Source organism: Candoia aspera, chromosome 2 (genome assembly GCF_035149785.1).
Source record: "Candoia aspera isolate rCanAsp1 chromosome 2, rCanAsp1.hap2, whole genome shotgun sequence".
NCBI classification, from domain to species: Eukaryota; Metazoa; Chordata; class Lepidosauria; order Squamata; family Boidae; genus Candoia; species Candoia aspera.
The window spans coordinates 149,763,416-149,779,560 of NC_086154.1; the positions used below are offsets into that span (position 1 = coordinate 149,763,416).

The 16,145-nt window shown below is 44.3% G+C and overlaps 1 protein-coding gene across 2 annotated transcripts in view; it reads left to right on the forward strand.

Annotated features, from left to right (window-relative positions):
- The window catches only part of FLNA (filamin A), a 73,397-nt gene extending 58,168 nt beyond the window's left edge, over window positions 1-15,229 (forward strand). For both annotated transcript variants that reach the window (XM_063294248.1, XM_063294249.1), the window contains 11 exons: window positions 104-307; window positions 983-1,135; window positions 2,490-2,612; window positions 3,109-3,375; window positions 4,403-4,540; window positions 6,436-6,551; window positions 7,194-7,326; window positions 11,550-11,726; window positions 11,828-12,046; window positions 12,394-12,582; window positions 14,410-15,229. In XM_063294248.1, coding sequence (XP_063150318.1) covers window positions 104-307; window positions 983-1,135; window positions 2,490-2,612; window positions 3,109-3,375; window positions 4,403-4,540; window positions 6,436-6,551; window positions 7,194-7,326; window positions 11,550-11,726; window positions 11,828-12,046; window positions 12,394-12,582; window positions 14,410-14,597 — 1,907 coding nt within the window. In that variant the 3' untranslated portion in view covers window positions 14,598-15,229. The remainder of the gene's footprint in view (window positions 1-103; window positions 308-982; window positions 1,136-2,489; window positions 2,613-3,108; window positions 3,376-4,402; window positions 4,541-6,435; window positions 6,552-7,193; window positions 7,327-11,549; window positions 11,727-11,827; window positions 12,047-12,393; window positions 12,583-14,409) is intronic.
- The last annotated feature ends 916 nt before the right edge of the window (window positions 15,230-16,145 follow it).

Here is a 16,145-nt window from a genome sequence, read left to right on the forward strand (position 1 = left end):
GCATTCCTTTGAGCCAATTGGTAGAATTCATGGGTAGAAAAAGATAGTAGGTGAGGCTTAACAAATTCTCCCCTTCCTCCCTCTCTTATAAATCTCTCTGTAGGAATTTCATTTGTCCCCAAAGAGATTGGAGAGCACATTGTGAACATCAAGAAAAATGGGCTGCACATCCCCAACAGCCCTATCACAGTGATGATCAGCCAGTCAGAAATTGGAGATGCCAGCCGTGTCAGGGTCTCTGGCCCAGGACTCAGTGAGGGCCGGACCTTTGAACCTTCAGAGTTCATCATTGACACCAGGGATGCAGGTATACAAATGCTGAAGTTTTAATATAGCCTTTGAAATGTCTTCAGTTACACTGTCTGATATTCACAACTCTCATTGTGGCTGTGCTGGCTGGGAATGATGGGGGTGGTAGTCCAACACATCTGAAGGGTGCCAAGTCAGGGTAGGCTAGTCTGAGAAACAGCTTACAGAGTTAAAGGGAATATGATGAAGTTCCTGAGGCACCCAGGGCAGATCTCCTTTTCAAGGCTTCTGAGCTAAGACAGAAGGATCTGGGAAGCTAATGTGCCATTTTCCTGCCATTAGCTCTTATGAGAAGAAAACTGGCCAACTTGGAATGGTTAAGAAGGTCTTACATGGCATTTCAACCATCTGGTATAAAAGAAGGCTTAGACTGAACCAAGAACAACTCTAGCCTAGCATTCTGCTGCCAGCAAAGTTAAGTGCTAATGTTTGCCAGGTAGAAAATAAGGATTATCTCAGTGAAGTGTATGCAGGAAAGAAAGTTTTATGCAGACAAGGTTGAAGTATCCTGAAAGTTTCTCTTTTATGAGTAGTTGAAGTGAAATTATGTAGCATTAGCATAAATTGTACATACAAGTTGCTGTGTTGTTCTTATACCTGCATGTTTATACCATGATAATGATGTGCTCAAATGTATCCAGAAGCTTCTGATCATAAATGGACCTTTCTTTAGGCTATGGTGGGCTGAGCCTGTCCATTGAAGGCCCCAGTAAGGTTGATATCAATACAGAAGACCTGGAAGATGGTACTTGCAAAGTCACCTATTGTCCAACTGAGCCTGGCAACTACATCATCAACATTAAGTTTGCAGATCAGCATGTCCCAGGTGAGTGCCTTCATCTCTGTTGAGTCACATGGGACCAGGAAAGCAAAAGTGGGTCCAAAAAAAGTTAATGGTGCCCTGGAAGATGGCTCCAGGTGGGGGATCAGACAGAAATGTCTTTAAAATCTGGATTGTTGAACAAGTTGTTGTAAGAGTTGGTTCCCAGACCGATAAACTGTTATGTGAAACAGTCAACTGGTTTCCCATTGTCAAGGAAGAGACCTGTCTCTGCACTGGATTATAGGAAGGCTCTAGAAAGAAAATGAGAAACTCCCCATCATAATGTACTTGGGGATACATAGATTCTATATGAAAAATGCTTCAGTTGTTGGACTTCCTGTAACTCCATCCTAGTCTTCTCAATAAATCTTGCTAAAGAGAACTCTGCAAGAATGTTACTTGGAAAAGAATCACTTTCAGTTTTATGCAGCTGCCAAAGAGCCTTATAGCTGCCAGTATCCATCCTCCGCTTGTCTGCCAGATACTTTCCTTAAATCAGCATTTCAACCTAGCTGAATTATGGGGGTTGTAGTGTAGCTCATTTAGACAATGCCAATACATTCCAGTACTCCTGCTATAAGGGTAGTAACAGGAGCTGAAAGTTAAAGTGGACATTATTTTCTAGTGCTTGCTTTTGGATTAAGTAGGGAATTATGAATCCAAAAGGATTGGGGAGAGACATCATCACCCACAAAACATACCTGGTCTTGCATATCTGCATCCAAAAGCTGCATGAACAGTGGAACTGTATACCTCAGGCTTTGTCAGTTTGTACGATTCTAGGTCCTCTTTCCTAATCTGCTGCCTTTTAGATTTAGGCCAAATTAACTTCCATCTTCCCTGACCATTGGCCCCATCAGGTAGTTGCAGACCAAAGCCTTTGGAGGGCACCAGATTGAGAAGGCTGCTCTAGTGTGGGTAGGGAAATAGTTGAGATGCCACATTGTGAAAAGTAGCATACCTAGCTTCCTTAAAGACATTCTTTTCTGCCGCAAGGTTTTTTATGGAGACTGTCCAAGTATTCAGTTCTCCACTTGCAGTTTGGACCAGTGGCCTAATAAACATGACAATTTGCACACCATCGTTCAACTTAGTGAAGCTGAGTGCTGAAAGAACAGCTGTTGCTACACTGGAGAGCAGGATATTAACCAACATCTCAAAAGTTGTTGTAGGCAGTCAATGCTTCCATGGAGTATAACCCTGATACCACCCTGCTTCTGCCCAAACCTTAGGAGTCTTATTATCAGTTTCTCCCCTGAAATGAAAAATAAGATCTGACTGGGCTGTAATGAGTTTGGGGCTGTTTAAAACTACCCATCAGCAGCTAGGTTTTGCTTCCTCTTTTGATCTGATGCAGGGAGCCCATTTTCCGTGAAGGTGACAGGAGAGGGAAGAATGAAGCAGATGATCACACGCTGCCGCAAAGCCCCATCCGTCTCCAATATTGGTAGCCAGTGTGACCTGAGTTTGAAAATCCCAGGTAAGCAAGTCGGAGGGGAGAAGGGAGCTAAGCAGAGGGATGAGCTGCTGTTTATGCATCAGACTAAGCCAGCGATAATGGAAAGCTATTGCTCAAGCACCAGACCTTCTGTGAGACCTTCCCTGAGGACAAAGGAAGCCTTGTAACAGCCCCACCTGCCCCTGCTTGCTTGAGCAAATGCTAAGTTTGGCATGGAACTAAGTGCTCAGTCCTGGACAGTTTCAGACGAGTGTCTAGGTCTTAGTAGCAAGGGACTGGGCATGTGGTATGAACTCAGCAGTTCTGGTTTCTAAACCCAGGTTTATGGCTAAGCATTACCTACCCAGTTGTGGTTTATTTGATAAACTGTGGCTTAGCTTATCTTGTCCAGCATACGAGATTATAGTGACAAGTAGCCCTGCCAGCTGAAACCTCTATTTCATCGTGAACAGCGAACGTGGCAAAATGGTAGCCATGCAGTTCTGTACCCATGTAATTCTTGTGCTTTGGTCCCCAGAAATCAACATCAGGGATATGACTGCCCAGGTGACCAGCCCGTCAGGCAAATCCCATGATGCAGAGATCTTGGAGGCAGAAAACAACACCTACTGCATCCGCTTTGTGCCCACTGAGACAGGCATCCACTCAGTCAGTGTCAAGTACAAAGGACAGCATGTGCCTGGAAGCCCCTTCCAGTTCACTGTGGGCCCTCTTGGTGAAGGTGGTGCACACAAAGTCCGGGCAGGTGGCCCAGGCTTGGAGAGAGCTGAAGCTGGTGTGCCAGGTATGGTTGTCAACTGGGGGAAGGGCTTAAATTGAGAGTGGAGACCTTGGAAGTAGGAAGGCAGTATAATGTAATGTAATGGTAGCTAATGCATTGTGTCATGATGGCAGGTGGAGATGGATGGTGGGTTAAGGAGCTAGTGGAGGATCTCTGGGTAGTTTCTAGATCAGCAGAAATTGCTGTTTTCTGCTTGTCTCAACGGTTGGTAAAACCTATGTATATTGTATGAAAGTCCATGTCCATAGGTGGCACTTCAATCATGCTGGTATTGAAACAGCTGAGAATTTTCTAGAACTGTTACCTCTAGCATGGTTCCTCTGACTGTATCCCCAAACTCACAGATAAAGGGTCAGGCTTCAAACAGATGCAAAGTTACGTAGGATGTACAACAGCTACCAGGACTAATTTTCCACTCCAGTGAGGAAGTGTTGGCCATTTGAGGTAGACCAGAGGAGGAAGTCAAAATTATGAATGCTAGTATTATTTTTATTATAGGGTTACAATAATAGAATCTTGCCAGTCTAAATGTGCCTCCCCCCTCCCCGCCTTTATTCTAAAGAGAACTAGGGAGGGTCAAGCCTGAGACATTCCTGCTTTGGATTCAGATTTCTTTTATTTCACCCTTGTCTTGGTTGTGGCTCTTCCTCCTTTTCCTCAAGGTTATTCTCATATCCCTTTATAGAAAGCTTGGAAGGGGAAACTTTGCCAGACGGTGGGATTGCCTTAGCAAAAGAAGGAATAGACTCCTAGCATAATACCTAAAATCCATAGGTGGCTGGCATCTTTACTAGGACCATCCAGAATAACACAAAAGAGTTTTGTTCAAGGTCTCTGGAATTCATCATCTGGCAAGATGTCAACAAAAAGATGGGAACTTCATATGTGATGAAGAGGTTCCAGAGAACTCAGTGTTTTACACACTTTTGAATTGCCCTTTGCAAAGACTATGTATTTTGAATTTATCTCCTTCATGGATTTACATATCTATGATTGTTTTCTAAGAAAAACTGTTTGCCTTGTTCCCCAGCTGACTTCAGCATCTGGACAAGGGAGGCAGGGGCTGGTGGTCTCTCCATCGCTGTGGAGGGCCCTAGTAAGGCAGAGATTGCTTTTGAGGACCGGAAAGATGGTTCATGTGGAGTTTCGTATATTGTGCAAGAACCTGGTAAGTGATTAAGGGAGAAGTGAATAGTCATGTTTTGAACTAGAAATGATTGCAATAGAGCTAAACGTTTTAACTATAGATTAAAGAGAAAGCTAGCTGCGACTTGGATGTCAGAAGGGTCAGATCTGTGCACCTAAGCAGAGGAGGTGAAGAGTTAAGGATTTTCTGAGAGATTATAATAATGGTTTCTGGCATGTTCATTGCCTAAATCCTGGCCAAGAAGATGGGAAAAAAAGATTGTGAACCTGTAGAAGCAGGATAGGAAAATCATGGCCTTCAAGTGTTGCTGTCCATTCTGAATATTGATTGTGCTCTTTATATAAGATTCTTTTGGAGTCCAATGCTTGGGTTCCAACATTTGAAGATACATAGACTTCCCTCCTCTGCTTCAGAGTAATCAGTATTATTATTCTGAATAATCCAAAGAATTGTGAGAGAAGAACCAGCTAGGGATGGGGCCAGATGCCAAGTCAAGGCAGCAGAAAGGGTAAGAACTGAGAACGAGGAAGAAGATGGTCACAGACCTGAAAGTAGGGAGACTGAGGACTTTGGGATGGGACAGGCACTAGAAAAATATAGTTGAAGAGAAAGAGAAGGTCACTGGAGCAGGGGTCCCCAAAAGAAATCACTATGAATCCTCACTGTAGGACAGGGATGGCTGCCCTTAACATTTTTTTTAAGGCTGACGGCACTAGTGTCATAGCACACTTGTCAGAGGGGCTCTGAGGGTCTTAAATCTTGCTTTTTAATTTTAGGGTTTACATGACACTTCTTCAAGTGCTTCTATTTCAGAATGGCAGAAAATTGTGTTCCGAAATAATGTCCAGAAGGCCCTGAGACCTGAAAAGGGGCCACACCCAACCCTGGGGCCACAGACTGTCACCCCTGCCATGGCATGACCGCTTCTCACAAGATGTCTCAAGTAGGACATCAAAACCTGGATGTTCCAGAGTTCCCAGGAGGAAGCGATGTCTTTAGCTCTAGGCAGACAGTAACTTGTGATGCAGCATATTTTAAGGTGGGGGCTGGAGAAACTTCCAGGGAAGATGTGGGAGCTCCTTCCTAGCACCTTCTCTTGGAATAGGCTCTGGCGAGCCACTCGGTGAACTGCAGAGCAGCCAGATTCTGCACTCCAATAGGGTGGCATTTCATCCAAAGTTGTAAAGAGCTTTCTGTTTGGTAGGGAGGCTGGCAGCTGTTTAGTGCAGTGACCATCTGGAACACAAGCTGGCTAACCTGCTAAGGGGAAGAAGCTCAAAGATGGTGGAACCCCAAAGAGCTTGCCTTAAAGCAAAAGCCAGTATCTGGAAGCGGCATTATTCTAATCCCACCATAAATCTTGTCAATGTAGCATTGAAGAAGATCCCGCGGTTTTGATCTGCCGTAGGCTACAGCTTCAAAAATGCCTTTTAAATAGAGAAATCTAACTTGCTGGAGAGCCTGCATTCACGTTTTTCTGGCAGCGGTCAAACTGCGTCATCTCAACCAAACGATTAGCTGCCAAATGCTGCTGCAAGTTGTGCACCAGTGCTGCCAAATAATAAATATGTGACAGTTCCTCCAAATGGATACAGGGAGCAAATCTCAATTCCAAAAACTCAAGCACTGTTCCCTCTGAAGCATTTACTGTGTTCTGTTTTAGTCTAAGTTTTTTTTTTAACTGCTGTTGAGTTAAAAAGCAGGACGGGTTAGAGTTAAAATGCAGCATCTCTAAAATGTTAAATTTAAAAGTTTCCCCAAACAGGTTTCCATGCAGCAGCCCTTGGGGTACAAGCTATCTCCACCTTCTTACTGGCTAAACTAGATATCACCTTTAAGTCATCTTCAGGAGCTTGCACCCTCGAGCCTGAATTAGTGCCCAACAGTGTTTTTTCTGTGTTCCCCTTTCCTGGCAGGTGACTATGAGGTTTCGGTGAAGTTCAACGACGAACACATCCCAGACAGCCCCTTTATAGTGCCAGCCACCTCCACCTCTGACGATGCCCGCCGACTCACTGTTTCTAGTCTTCAGGTGAGGCACTGGGAGAAACCGCCCACTTGATCCCCTGCTGGTTGGGTAGAGTTGGCACTGTCGCTCTCCTGAGCTGGCTTTCCTTCACCAGAGAGAAAGAAGAGAGGGTCAATCCTGAGCGTGGGGCCCAGGCTGAGAAGAGAGTGCCCAGGGGTCTCTCAGGTGGCAGGAGTGGAGAGGTGGGCTGCCCGAGTGTCTTGTCAGCTGCAGGAGGAAGGAGGTGCCTCAAGTCAGCCTCACTCAGGGTAGTCACAGTGCCAACTTGCTGGCCACACAGGGATCTGCTCTGGGGTTTTTCTCGTGTCTCGTTTAAAGGCTGCTAACAGTCCTGCACTCCGTGCCAAGGTTTAAAGATGGAGAGCTCCCCTGGGCATGCTGCCTCTGCTGACCTTGCCGCCATGCTGCAAAGGCTTCCCAGCCTCCCTCTAGTCCAAATCACTCAATTTTGCTTGCCTGTTTGCTGCTCCTGCTGCTGCCCAGCCTCCAGGGGAGCTCTCCCTCTCTAAGCCACCTGGCTCAGGTAAGTGGAAGCCTGTCTTGTGTTTGTCTGGGGGGTCGGTGGGATGGGGCTGCAGGGCTCTGGAGCTTGATGTCGCGGCCTCCTTGGCCCTTTCTGCTGTCTCATGTGCTCTGTGCTTCCAGGAGTCAGGGTTAAAAGTGAACCAGCCAGCCTCATTTGCTGTCAGCTTGAACGGGGCCAAGGGTGTGATTGATGCCAAGGTGCACAGCCCCTCCGGGGCTTTGGAGGAGTGCCATGTCACTGAAATTGATGAAGGTAAGAGCTCTGGTGTCCTACGTTTGGGCAGAACGGCCAGCTAGGCTTGCGGCAACAAAGGGCTGGTCGGCCCCTCTATCTCACCTCCAGCTCTAGAACAGAGGATAAGGCTACCAAGGGAGTCTCTTTCTCCAGCTCAGGAAAATGGAGTCTAGAAATGCCTGTGGGATCAGACCATTTTGTGACCTAGATCCCAGGCCTCTCTTCTTTGTCTGAACAGCTGATGAGGTTACTTGGAGAATGATTTACCCGTGCGCTACGATGTTAATGGAGAAGCATTTTAAAACTTAAATTGCCTTTGTGGTCAATACTGAAAGTAATACATACTTGGAAAAAAGTAAACTGCATCCTGGTGAAAACAATCACGTGTTGTATTGTGGTGTACTGTAGCAGCACCACTGAATAATTGTGCTCAGTTGTACTGTATATTGCCTGGCCCACGCCATACAGACTGTCAGAGGAGATAGCATCTTGAATAAGGCGTGGAAGCAGATGGAGAGCCTTGTAAATGAATGACAATTGCTGTAATATAATCCTTCATCCAGCTAAGTTACACTGGTGTTCTGGAGTCACCAAACAGTCCTTATGGTGTGCTCTGTCTAAAACACATTGCACTAATCAGTTGAGTTGCCACACTTGAGATGTTAATGGATAAATCCCAGTTAGAAAACAGCAGTGCCCCTTTAAAATTTGCTCTGACAAAAAGGACTCCTGCCCACTGTTGCAACCTGAACCCAAGACCATAAGTACATTCTCCAAGTCAAAGTGAAACAAACTAAATCCGGAGAAAAGGCATTTGTTCACCTTCCTCCGGTCTCTAACAGTACTGATTTGGCCGCTGATGCTGGAGCAGGAGAGTGGTGGTAGCGTTGGGCTGACCCAGCCCTCCAGAGACAGACAAAGCTACTGGCAATACCTGTATTTTCAAGCTACTTTACTGAGGTTCCCTTGGGGTGGGCACAGCACAGGCAAGTCACAAAAAGACTCTCACACTGTTAAGTTCTCCAGTTCACATTTGCTGCTTCAGGAGGCAAGAACAGAAACAGGAGAGGCAGAAACAGACCCAGAGCCAAAGCAAAGGCAGATTCTTGGCTCCCTGCCACTTCCTGCTTGCTTAAGGACTTTAGCAGACAGATCTCCATTCTGGGGCCTGAACCGTCCAGGATGAGAAACAATGCTTCTGCCCCATCTCCAGTTACAGGGTAGGCGGTGCTGTCAAACTCCGCCTGTCACAAATTCCCATCTGGTCAGCATTCCCCAAGTACGATTCCTAAGACTTAATGGCTTAAGCAGCAAACACATCTGCTCACAACCACTGACTCCACCTACAAGTTCTAAGCCAACATAGTTCAGCTCACTTGTGGCAGTGTAAAATAAGCACCCACAACACAACTAGCTAACACCTGCCAATCCCCCAAATTTAAAAATAAATGGCTGAAATCTTGTAAGAACTTTGTAAGGGGATTTTATAAGATTTCAGCCATTACTTTATTTTGATGCTTGCGTGGACACACACACACACCTGACCATGTGAGTGCTAAAAGTTAATACCATCTGTGTATCATCAATTTCTACTCACACTAACTCTCTCTTGCTCTCTCCGGTGGCCATGATACAAAAAAGTCATGCAGTGATGTTAGCTGCCTGACCCCTGATTTAGCCAATGCTGAACTCTGGCTTGTATAACCCAAAACAACCCCCAAAGCAAAGCTTTGTTCTTAGATTCCTTGCCGGCAGAGGTGCAGATACTGAACTTAAGTTCATCATATCCAGCACTGCCTTTAAGAAAACTGTACATCTGTAGTCACCAGGAGGCAAGCTCCACTCCATGGAGTCATTACCTTATCTTGCCTTGAGAAGACTGTGTAAGCTGTAGATGACCGTTTTGGCCACAGAAGCTTATGAAGGACGGATTGTGGCCTACTGATTCTCCTCTGAAGTTTGTTTCCGTTATGGTCCCCAGAAATCCCAGCTCCCCTGCAGTTTTGTAGATTCTTGTGTCACATGCTGTTGAATCTACCCACATTTTAGTGTGGGGAGAAGTAGGACTTGCTCTCTTCTCCAGTACAGAATTTCCTGCCATCCAACTTGCAAACTGCAGTGTGGCTGAGAATCTATTGTTGAATATTATGACTGCATTTGGAGACACAACTACCATTACAGAACAGTGCTAAAATGGCCTTTGTGTGAAGTCCCTGCCTTCTCTGCACATTACTTTCAAGGCCATGACAGGAGAGCCTTCGCCTCTGATCCAGCCCACATTTGCATTAAATGAACCTCCACCCCACCGTATGTGGCACCTCTGAGGAGGCAGTTGATGAGAACGAGTTGGATCAATCTGGTGCCCTTCAGAAATGCTAGAGCTACTGTTCTTACAATTCTGGGGTCAGAAAGGCATCCGTTTATATCAGTTCCATTTGCATATTAAGCAAGTAATCTTTTTGTGAAGAACACAGGTTGGGGACCTGCAAAGACATGGTGAATGGGGTAAAATTATTTGCCTGCAAGCCCCTCTTCTATTTTTTTAATAGTAATTTTATTAAACATTACAATTAAAAAGATAAAAACTAATACAAACTAAAAGAAAAAGAAAAGAAAAATGGAAAGTGCAGAAAAGAAAAAATAGAAAAATAGAAAAGAAAAAATAATATAGTAAAGAAAAAGGAAAGAAATATATAGAGAAATGACTTCCCCCTTCATCACAAATATAAACAGTTTTAGTAACTTGTCACCTTCTCTTAAAATACAGCAAATGATATCTTCATCCCACGTCTCACCTCTTTAAACAAAACCTTAAAGCCTTGTCATTCGGTCCTGATCAGCAAAAGGCCATTAAGGGTTACCAGAGATAACAACGTATCTATTTTAACCTTGATCAAATAAACCAACTTATATTCCTTTTTACTTTTAACAAACTTGATCTTTAATCCCTTCAAATAATGTCCCAGAATTCAATTTCTTTTTTCTTTGTTTTTTTGTCCCTTCTCATAAAATCCTTCAAAGCTTTAACAATTCTCTTTTGTCAATCTAATATAGGAAAGTTATCCAGGTCACTCTTTTGGTTTGTTATTTGTATATCCCTTTTAATTATTAAGACATCAGCTGGTTCCATTTGTATATCCAGTGTAGCATCTTTTTCCATATCATTCTTATAGCCTGTCATTTTTAAATCCAATTTCAGATCAGTCTCAGTACTGTCCAGTATAATTTGTTCTTCTTCCACAACATCTTTTAAACACCATCTATTTATAATGGTAGACACTCTTAAAATTAACTTCTGGATATTATTCACAAATATCCTTCAGTACGTCCAAAGTTCAAGTATTTTGCTCCATTCTGTATTAATAAGTCAAATTTAAATGTTCTCCTTTAACTGTAATCTTTAGTTCCTTCTGGTTCCCTCTACTGTCCAACCTTCAAAGTCCCATCCTTTTCCCATGGGAAGGATTCTTACAATTAATTCCAAAGTCTTATTTCACATCCATCTGGACCCTTAGTCCATTTGTAATTTTCTAAAATCAACATTCTAATCACCCTTTTGCTGTTTATTCCAAAAAAAATAAATTCTTAAACTTGTATTTAAAACTTCTTTCACTAAGGATTGAAGGAAACTTACCTGGTGCTGTAAAACTTGTTGATCCAAAGGTTCCTAATAGCTGAAAAGCAGTTAATAGGCAATTTCTGAAGGTGATTAAGGAAGTAAGTATGTGAACTCAGTGTCCATACAGGTGCTAACCACAGTTTGAGCAAAGATGGCTTTCCCTGGTCTCCCAGAGACCACTGTCTTGTGGTCTCCTCGCGAGGAACAACTGTCTGGAGCACTTATGGGTGATCTCAAGCCTTCTCCTTATCCGGAAAGGAATTATAAACGGCCAGTCTAAGCCCCTCTTGCTTCTAATTGATTATTCACATCTAGTTTGTAAATATATTTGTGTAAGCCTGAGCCTGTTCCCAACATTTTTATGTCTTGCTCTTAAATTAGCATTTTAAGGAGTTTTACACACACATGCATATCTTCCTTTATACTGTTTAAATGCTGCACAAGTTTGATTTAATATATTGAGTATATTGTAAATCTTCACATGGAGAGCAGTGTAACATCAGATATATAAAAGAAAAGGCAGACATTTAGATATCTGTCCTTTCTTTTACCTGTGTATGGTATTCATGTTAAGATTCCTGTCTCTTAAAGATGCCCGTTTCTCCACCTTGTCTTGCCGCAGATAAGTATGCAGTGCGGTTCATTCCCCGTGAGAATGGCATTTACTCAGTTGATGTCAAGTTCAATGGAAGCCACATTCCTGGCAGTCCCTTCAAGATTCGTGTTGGGGAGATAGGCCAAACTGGAGATCCAGGAATGGTATCTGCCTATGGCCCTGGCTTGGAAGGTGGTGTGACAGGTAACAAGGATCCTGGACTAAAGTCAAAGATTATTGTGAGATTTTGGAAAAAGCTGCATATCTGGCTTCATATGTTTTCTCTCTCTCTTTCTCATCTGCAGGAAGCCCTGCTGAATTCATAGTCAACACTACAAATGCTGGGCCTGGGGCACTGTCTGTCACCATTGATGGTCCCTCAAAGGTGAAGATGGACTGCCAAGAGTGCTCAGAGGGCTACAAAGTCATCTACACACCCATGGCACCTGGCAGCTACCTCATCTCCATCAAGTATGGTGGCCCATATCACATTGCTGGCAGCCCTTTCAAAGCTAAAATAACAGGTAAGCACACAATGAGAGAGAGAGGTTGCTTGGTCTGGCTATGAGATTGTGGTCTGCTTAGAGATTCTTTTTAATACTAATCCTAGGTCAATATTTTGTGACTTTTCCCCTCTTCAGTTGAATTGAATTCCCATAATCTCTAGAGGAAGCCCAAACCATCTGGAGGGGCACAGGTTGGGGAAGCTGTAGATCTTTTCTAGAAATACAATGGTAGTAGCATGTCCTTGCATTTGTCTAAAGACTGGAGCTTTCATCTAAGTGGTGATGGAAAACAAATGGCATATTGCCTTGATACAACTGCATATGCTCTAAACACCAAGGTTAACTTTTTCTCTTCATTCTGGCAGGGGCCCGCCTTGTTCCCAGCCACAGCCTCCATGAGACTTCCTCAGTCTTCATGGATGGAGTAGCCAAACCTGATGGAGCAGCACCCAAGTTTGCCTCAGATGCCAGCAAAGTGGTTGCCAAGGGACTGGGCCTCAACAAGGGTTTTCTAGGGCAAAAGAATTCTTTCACAGTCGATTGCAGCAAAGCAGGTGGGTATAAATGACTCTGTAGAGTGCAGAGGCTGGATAGAAAATCCCATAGCTCCAGTGAGATACACTGTTACTTAATGCCTTGTTTGGTTTAGAAATCCACACCCAAAGTTTTAGTACTCTGTATGATTAGCTTTTGAGAGCCCAGTTGAGCAGTGACTAGGATGAGAAGAACAAGTGGCTATTTGGATTGATCTGTTCAAGGGTGCCAATTAATCTGAAGTACCTAAATCAGGGTTTCTCAACCTTGGCAGCTTTAAAGATGGGTGGACTTCAATTCCCAGAATTCCCCAGCCAGCATGTGGGCTGGGGAACTTTGGGAGTTGAAGTCCACCCATCTTAAAGTTGCTAAGGTTGAGAAACACTGATCTAAATGCATGGCTGGCAACATCCTCCCTCAGACCTTCAGTCAGAGTAACGATGGATGAAAATCTATATAACATGCTTGATGATTCCGCCTTTGTAGGATCAAATAGCAAGAATGATTCTAGCTACCAGACCCAGCCCAAATACAGACACAAGAACACTTGCCATCACTCCAAAATGGGCTTTGGGATTCAGGATCTTGAAGGGAGGGAAGGATTGGAAAAACTTGTGTCCATCCTCAATTCTTCATTTGTTATGCCCCAAATTAACATGCTGCTTCTTAACAGCAAAAGATGAAGCACGGTCTCTTGTCAAGGAACCTTCTGTAGAAACACTAATCAAAACTAAAGCTATATTTAAATTGAGCATTTTAATGGGGGAAACCAGTGTGGGGATAGTAAGACAGTACTTGTGGCAAAGGTTAACTATTGAACTAGTTAGATGTTGGATCTAATCCCGCAGGGCTCAGCTTCTCTCCTATTGCCTCTCAAACTCATCTGCTAAACTATTTCCTAGTTCTTTTCTCTCACCTGTGTCCTGATGCTGCTGTCTGAACTTAACTAGTTCACATAATCTCTTCTCATCAATTCCCAGCTTCACCAACTAGATAGACATGGTCTGAATATGGCAGCAGAATGAGCCCAAGAGGGTATATTTATCATTTCAGCATCTAGACAGGGGAGCAGTTTCTTCATTTCTACTTGCAGGAGTTGGAATACAGGAGAATATGAAAACCTGGCCTCTCACTGCTTGCAAGGATATAGTGTTCCCCATATTAAGGCTGATTATTGGTTTCCCTACTTTATGATTGGAAAAGCCAATCAGGTGATTTAACTGGATGGTTGGGAAAGCAGTATGAGACCCCAGGGTGCAGCCATCAAACAAAGCTAGCAGGGCTATTTCACCATATGCATTTAACTGTGAACAGAGGCACCTGTCTCTGGGTAAACCCCATGTAGGATGCATTTTGATGTGCTAAAAAGTGAGGGTCAGACATTGACAATCCAAGTGAGATTATGTTGCAGCTATTGATGGAGCAGAAGGAGGCGAGATAATGGCAGTGGAAAAAATAGCTCCCAGGTGTATCGCAGCTGGGAGATTTGAAAGGAGAGTTCTTGGGAGCAGGAAAGGGAGTTGTTTGACATGGGGAAGGGTTTTTCTAGCTGACATACAGTGAGGAAGAGATGGAAGGAATGAGGTCAGTGGGCTTGATCATTACACTAGGCCATTATGTGATTGGTTTGGTTTTGGCTTAGTGGTTTGTGTGAACCTAGTTACTGTGACTTGTAGACCATGGTCTATGTGGGACATAGTTTATTCATAGCGTGTGAATCCAGCCAGGGAGATCCACAAGGCCAATTGTTTTCAGCTTGTTCTAATTTAAGTGGGTAATCCATTCGGCCCAGCCATTGCTAGTGACCTGTGCTGATGACTGCTCACTCTCTCCTCCTCTCTCTCCAGGGAACAACATGCTGCTGGTGGGCGTACATGGCCCCAAGACGCCCTGTGAGGAGATTGTGGTGAAGCACTTGGGCAACCGGCTGTACAACGTCACCTACCTGTTGAAGGACAGAGGAGACTACATCCTGGTGGTGAAATGGGGAGATGAGCACATCCCTGGCAGCCCCTTCCACATCTCCGTGCCTTAATGCTCCTCCCCTGCCTGAGTGCAACACTGCTCTCCTGAGCCCCCTTTGTAATGCTACGGCCTCTTACCTACTAGTTGGCAGGGGTGGTGCCACAGAGGCTGGCTGATGGGGTGGGAGGGATGAGGGTGGGTGGGTTGCCCTCGGAAGGAAGAGACTCCTGTGGATCTGTTTACATGCAGCAGTAATTATTTCCAACCAGTTTTGTCTGTGGCTTTCCTTCCTGGGTGGGAGGCTAGATTGATTGATTGATTTTCTCACCAGCATGCCAGCTTCATGCCCATGAACTGAACCTGTGCCCTCCCCCCCGGGTTCGCCAGAGAGGCCCTCTCCCCCATCAACAAAATACAGCACACGGATACTGCTGGTGCGTATCGTTGCCATCCACTGCTTGAGAAACCCACTGCCCTCCCTGGAAGTGCAGACGGCCTGTTTCTTCCGTCTCTTTGTCCTTTCCCTTTTATGGCTTGAGATGGAAGCTCTGTGGGTAATCAATAACCAGTGGCAGGAGCTGCTCCTCGCTTTGCCAGTTTATAGCCTTGTTTAGTCCTTCCAAGACTTAAGTCATCGTTGTGCACAACTGCCAGTCCCTTTCTTTGTCAAGGGAAGGGAATAAAAGTTCTGCTTCAAATGCCTGTTGGTGGTCTTTGTCTGGTTTTTCCCCTTTTAGTATTCGGTGCCCTATTTAGCCATTGTTTGTTGGGATTCTGGGTTATGTCCAGTGATGTCCCACTTAGTTCATGGAAACTGCTATTCCTTCTTGTTCAGTTCAGCTGAATTTTGTAACCATCCACCATCCCTCAGTAGCTCCACTGCTACAGGGGAAAGCTGGTGGACAGACTATATCAGAGAAACTTCCTCAGCCATTACTGTTCTGACCAAGCTCAGAGATTACTAGGAATCATAATTGCTTCATTCTGAAGCAAATACAATCATATAAGCTGAAAATTGAGAGTTGCTTACCTTGAGCAAACAGTAGGAACTGGCTCAACTCTCAAATTCTTAGGATTGTTCTGTCAGAATGAGTTGAATTCCTTCAATCACATTTGCCCATTAAAACATCTACCAGGTGAGACACCTTTAATTGACCTTACAAAGAAAATGTTGTAGTAGAAGTTTGTCGAATATGGGAAGCCCCAAGTTGTCTTGGGCTTTGTTCTGGGAAGATGTCTGGAATGTATTAAGTCTAAAGAGCTGGCTATTAAGGTAAGAAAAACCACACTGGATCAGACAAAGAACCTAACAAATGCAGGATTTATTTCCCAGAGCAATTAACCAGATGCCAGTGGGAAGTCCATATTCAGGACACAAATGCACAGCAATCTCTGCTTTTGTTTCCTAGCAACTGGCTTTCACAGGCAATGAGCCTATGATACCAGAGGCAATATACAACCATGATAAGTAGCCATTGATAGTTTTACTCTTCATAAACAATGAGTTGAGAGCCAGCATGGTATAGTGGTTAAGGTGTTGGATTCACACCGGGCAGACCAAGATTCTAGTCCCTGCTCAGGCACAGAAGCTGACTGGATGACTTTGGACCAGCTCAAC